Raw genomic sequence first — 6000 nt, 5'->3', positions numbered from 1 at the left:
CGTGGAGGGCAAACACGCAGCACCCAGCAGCACGGAGCACAGCACACCCACACACGCGACCTCGTTCATCCCGCAGCCAGGTCCTGGAGGAACTGAGGAACCCACAAAACCCACACAGCTCATGTTGTCCCCTTCATTTTGCTACACAGTGTAAGTACAGAATCGTAAGCTTTATTTTCCTATTGGCCAGCAACTTAAACTGGGTTAAAAAAAAAAAAAAAAAAAAAAGCAATGAATATTATTACACAGAGAAAAAGTATAAAACGACTCAGTGGACACAAGCCAACTTGCTGTTCCTATCTCATTCTTCCCGGCCTCTCCCAACCCTGTACAACGTATTTCAAGGGAACAGGCAAAGGCAGCTAAGAAGATATGCTTAAGAAACTAGAAATATTGCTTCAAGCAACATGCTCAATATTTTCCTCGTAGTTAGTAGTCAATACTTGTCAGGAACCTGAATATAAAACAAGAAATAATTTAGAGGTTTCTCCTTTAGATCATTACACAATAATTTAGATTTCTTTCCCCTCTTTCCTGCTGCTGTGGGACCAAGGATCCAGCTCAGCTCCTCCGCCTCTCTTTTCGCATTAGTGTTAAGGATTATTTCACAGTGCCGATGTTGATGGGGGAGTTTCAGATTTACCTGCTCAGAATTTTAACTTGTCACCCTTCGCCCGCCCCCCCCCCCGCAGGAGCCAGTCCTGGATTTCTGCTCTGTGAATCAAAACCCTCACAACACTGCAAGCCCCTTTAGGGCTCTGGGTGACTTTGCAGGTGTTAACTGCCTGCTGCCAAGGGACAGGGCACCACCAAAAGGCCAGGAGAGTGAATAAATTACTTAGCTCATAAAAGGGCTTGTCTTCAGTGCCTAGAAACCTCAAATCCGTGCAGCCCTTTCTGCTTCAGGGTTGTACCAGGCCTATTGGGATGGTGAAAACAAGATTCCTGATGAGAACCCTTTTCAGGACAATTAGGAAGAAAACAACCCAAACCCCTGGGACAGGAGAGACACAGAAGATCCTTTGAAATCAGGCTGGCATGACAGTGGCACTAAGTCAATGGCAACAGTCATGTCAGTGTCCTGTATGTATCCAGGATCCCAGTGCAGAAATAATAGTTAATTAAATCTATTTAATTAATCAGACAGTTAAACCCAGCACTATTTACCAAATACACTGGGGCGACTGGGTGAAGCTGACTCTAATGGTTACTGCTGGGATGGTCTGGAAAGCTGGCTTCTAGATCTCATTAAAGCCAGAAAACCCTCATCTGATTAATGAGCTCCTTGGAGGCTGCTACAACATTTGTATATATTCATTTACCACCCAAGAGAGAACAAGCCTGGAGGTTTTAATTAGACCGTCGAGCCCGGGGTGTGCCTCAACATGCAAGAGATGTGGTAAGGTCTTTGCAGGAACCAAACAGGCCAAGTGGTAGCGAGACACCTCGGCTCCACAGGCAGACCAGCTCTTCACCAAACCTCAGCAGGGGGTAGGCAAGAAACAACCGAGAGTTTTCTCATTCACACTGGAAGCCACTACCTAAACCAGACCAGACCTAAAAGAATTAGAAAGTAGCCAAATGTCTTTGATCTAGAACCCAAGGAGGCAGCAGGCTTCTCGTGGTTCCCGATGGCACTGTGTTGCAGGGAAGCTTCAAGGAAGAGAAGGAAGGATTGCTGAGAAATCCTAAGGCACCCACGTTGTGGCAGCATTGGAGTCGTGACAAGATTTCAGCCGCACCAAGTTGTGTTCCCGAGCAGCAGAGAGCACAGTTCCTGCAGCAAGCTACCAGGCATGCATCCTCTCATAGGGAGACCAGCTGTGTTAGGACTTCAGTGCACACGCAGAGGGGGAGAGAGAAATCTCTGCTGCATGAGAGACTCAGCTCTGGCTCCAGCCCAGCGCAGGAACATCATCTGTCCTCACAGTCAATGCCCGGTGCTGCTGAGCCACTTCTCAGAGAGTAAATTGTGACTCTTGCGTAGCATCCCGATACCTTCGTGTATGCTCAGGAAGAGCCCCGGGAGAAATGGCCCTAGATAAATCTTGCTTTGTAGTTATAATCAAGGGACTGTTGCTAAAGCTTCCAGCAGAAGACCCACAACTCTTGCTTCTTGCCAATGAAGAGGCCTCGCTGAACTCCCGGCTGCCTTGTACACAACGAGGAGGGCGACCTTCCCCTGAAGGGGCAGGTAAGGCTGTTGGAGAGGCATTTAAGGGTAGAGCCAAGTCCTCAGGTTGCAGACTCTTCTGTGGTGATGGTGGAGGGTAGTGAGGTTGGCAGGCACTAAGGGAGTGGCAGAGGGGGAGCTGACGGAGTTCCCACAGCTATTAATATGGTTCCGGCTTCAAACTCCTGTACAAGCAGCAGGTGAAAATCATCCCAAAGATCTACAGGGTAGAAGGAGGAGAGAGGAACGCATGAGAAAACAGAATGGATGCAGCGGAGGCAGCAACTTGCAAACAGTCTGGCCTCAGACTGGAGTGGCAAACTAGCTCTGGCCTGGGGATACAGCTCTCCAGCTTGCAATGAACAGGAGAGAACATAATCGGTGCTAATCCTCATAATTAATCACCAGCAGCTTCTCTAGAATGTAATTTGGCTACTTGCCAGGACAGAAAGGAAGACGAGCAGCTCCCAGACACATCTGCATCTGGAAGTACAGAATATTCTGGCTGCCTTCCCCCCCTAAAACAGAGTGGCAGCATCCATGTCCTACCCCCCTTGTCCTTCTCCTTCTCCCTGATCGTTCGCCGACCCTCAGTGCCACTCCTCAGTACCACAAAGCCAGGGGAGGAACTTTGGGTTACTTAACAAGAGCTAATGAACGGGGGTAGGGAGCTCCTCCAGCTCTTTAGCTGCACGGGCAATCATGGCACATCCCCACAAGAGGTCTCTCTCAGGCTGCCAAAGCACCAGCCACGGCCAGCACTACATTTCTCACAGCCCTGGAGCAGAAATCTGTCTCCCCAGAGCCAGAAGTATCACGGACAGGCAGAAGAGGCTCTTGCTTTGGAGGCAGTGAATCTTGGGGGTCACTGAAGTACCTGGCAACTTCTTACATGGCAACTTCTTTTTGCCAGGCAAGGAAAACCTGAAATGTTCAATTTTATTTTTTTTCCATCCCTCAGTTCTAGGGTTCCTTTAACCTCAGCCCAGCAACCCCAAAACACGTGATCCTTTTACCTGCACACAAGCAATGCTGATCCCTACTGCACCGATGATTTTCAGATGCTCTTGAATGAAGTTTTCCAGCTTGGTAATACAACCGCTCTGCAAGGGGAGGGAGGAGGAGGGACAGGGAAAATCATCTTTAATTTAACCTTGTCTGTCTCCCTTTAAGACAGCAGTTGCAGCCCCTGAAAAGCAGTGTCTGTGAGCACCCCAATTCCTCCCACTGCTACTTCTGAGAGCCCTGAGTTTTAGCGTGGAGCTGGAAAGCCAGGCACTGCCTGCCTCGGCCTTTCACTGGCGCCCTTGGCTGGCAGCATGATCTTACCCTCCCAGTTTCAGGCCCAAGTTTTTGTTGTCATAAGGCAAAAAATAAAGCAGTAAGAGAATTTTCTGGAAGAGTTCCCTTTAAATAATTAAACTGTTTAATCTAATGAGGCAGGTTTTCCATGGTAACATCAGGGGATTTATTGTGTAGGCTGCAGCAGTGCCCCAAGGGTGCTGGGGGCCCTCCAGCCCCAGGAGTTTACACTGAACACAGACACCTACACACACGCAGAAAGGGAAGGAGCGAGCATGCAGCTCTCTGGGGAGGGGTGGCAAAGGCCTCCCATTTCCCATGCCTGTATTAGGTCGAGAGTCAGCCCCAGCTGCCCTGATCCGAAACAATTGCTCCTGCGTCCTGATCTGACCCTCTTCTACTACCCCAAAATAAAATCCGTTCTGAACTCTGACTTAGACACTGAGCTGCCTGGCTTAGTGGCAGATGTTGTTCACCCTCCTAACTTCCGAGCCATGCTCAAAGCACAGACTCTGAGAAGAAATACCTGCTGTGAAGGGGCCATCTCTTCTCCCACAGCCCTCTTCAGCTGTAGGGAGCAGCTACTCAGCTCCTCTGGGATTCAATTTGCTTCTTCTGGAAGAGAAACAAGCCCCTCCTGCCCAGCTCCAGCCTCTTTTCAGTCCTGACCGGAGACCACTGGAACTGGCCCTGTCACGTTCAGGGCGCAGAACTATCTCCGTTTGCCCCTGCCCAAGTAGCAGCTGTACCAAATGGAGGGCTCAAACCCAAGGCTCCGGCCAGAAGCAACAACCTCTCCCAATCCCCCGTCACCAGCATACTCTGTAATAACCAATATAATCTACTATTTTTCTCTTTATCTAATAAAGCAGTGCAGAACATCTCCTTGCTTTCTTTCCCAATTCCCAAAGTCTCTGTTCTGCTGCCTTTGCAATCCTCTCTTACAAATTAGGTTCCCTGCAAAAGCCAAAAGCAGTCCTGAGACAGATTTGAAATATCTTCAACATACGGCCCCAGCCCACGGCCCCGCCTGTGAAATGCAGACCATTTATCCCATGCCATATTTACTGGCCATTGGCTCTGATCCCACGCTGGCAGCCATGAAGACACATTTCTGTAAGAGCAGCCTGCATGCAGGAACCCAGACACTCTGACTCCTCTATTTTATTTTTTCTCTTCCCTGAAGCTTTTCAGACTGAGCCTGGAAGGCTGAATGCTCAACTAGAGAAATAAATCACCAACAGTGTACAGAATCAACCCAACACCCTCACTTCCAGCCCACCACCTTCGCGTACTTTGTGACAGGAGGCTCTGAAGCCCCTTTTGATTTTTTACCTCTTTGTAGATGTTGGAAGGATGGTCCCTTCGGCCACACAGGTCGGTTATCGTCTTACAGCAGCTGTCTGGGACTTTCCGTCCACTGGCCTCGGAGGACCTGATCCACACGCTGTCAGCCCAGTCCGTGTAGTTGTTGCTCCCACAGCACTTGAACTGCCAGCACACAGAGCACAGGCTGAGCCCGCGAGCACTGCAGCCTCCTCCTCCCTCCAGCCTCCCCACATCAAGCCCTGGGCTTCATCCTCCTTTGTAGGAGACTTTGCTGGAGCCTCCAACAATCTCACTGGCATGGGTTCTTCTAGACTGCTGTAATTATCAGTGACCTTTGTTTTAAAAATTGCCCAAATGGCCATTAATAGCAGCTGCATCCCTCTTTCAGTAGCTGTGACTTTTTGTTACTGCTGGGATGCAACCAGAGGGCACCTGCAGCTGCCTCAGCTCCTAACTACCCAGCTGGAGAGTGCCAGCAGTGGTAACAGGGCAAGTTTAATTACCAGTCACTGTCACACACGCACCTGGTCACAGGGCACCGTGCACAGCAGCCCCACACTTTGAAACTGCTGCACCCGTGCCTGCCCACAAGCACCCTTTCTGCGAAAAAGCCTGTCAGACCTGTGACAGCCCTACCCTGAGCCAGGCACAGCTAGCAACAGCAGCAGGAATGCTCTTCTTTCATTACATCTTGCTCTCTGGGGTACTGAAGAGCTTAATGAAAAATGTCAGCAATTTTTCCAAAGCTTTAATGTGGGAAGGCGAAACAGCTGTCAGAGTGACTTGGCAGCTCCAGTTCACTCTGGGAGCAATTCAGGTATAACTTACACCCTGCTGGGGGTCCGATTCAGAGGTTCCCCCATGAAATTCTGCTGGTAGTGCACCCAGCCTGTCTTCAGGCAGAGGCAGCAGCCTGTATGCTGGGTACCGAGAGCTCACAACACTTTTAGTGGGTTTGGTTTGAAGCCCTGCAATTCTCCCCAGCCCCAGCAATACCCACCTCCTGCTGCAGTTTGTCCACTGCGCCGGTAACGCTCTCTTCTCCCTCCTTGCGGTACTTCTGGGTCATGGTGTTCTTCAGGTTTTGCTTCAGCTCCATACTCAGCTGGACAGAAGAGACAAGTGGGATAAGATCACCAGGCAAGCTCAGCACCCCCAGAGAGACCCAGAGCCTCTGCTCCAGGAGAACAGAAAGC

At 50.0% G+C, this 6000-nt stretch overlaps 1 protein-coding gene across 5 annotated transcripts in view; it reads right to left on the bottom strand.

The window, feature by feature from the left end:
* Positions 1 to 660: 660 nt before the first annotated feature.
* The window catches only part of CD151 (CD151 molecule (Raph blood group)), a 29131-nt gene continuing 23791 nt past the window's right edge, over positions 661 to 6000 (bottom strand). For all 5 annotated transcript variants that reach the window (XM_032187800.1, XM_032187798.1, XM_032187801.1 and 2 more), the window contains exons 5-8: positions 5805 to 5909; positions 4811 to 4966; positions 3190 to 3276; positions 661 to 2393 (exon numbers count right to left, since the gene is read on the bottom strand). In XM_032187800.1, the coding sequence (XP_032043691.1) occupies positions 2334 to 2393; positions 3190 to 3276; positions 4811 to 4966; positions 5805 to 5909 (408 nt within the window). In that variant the 3' untranslated portion in view covers positions 661 to 2333. The remainder of the gene's footprint in view (positions 2394 to 3189; positions 3277 to 4810; positions 4967 to 5804; positions 5910 to 6000) is intronic.

This window comes from Aythya fuligula, chromosome 5 (genome assembly GCF_009819795.1).
Source record: "Aythya fuligula isolate bAytFul2 chromosome 5, bAytFul2.pri, whole genome shotgun sequence".
Lineage (NCBI taxonomy): Eukaryota > Metazoa > Chordata > Aves > Anseriformes > Anatidae > Aythya > Aythya fuligula.
This window is presented reverse-complemented; position numbering and strand designations above follow the sequence as displayed.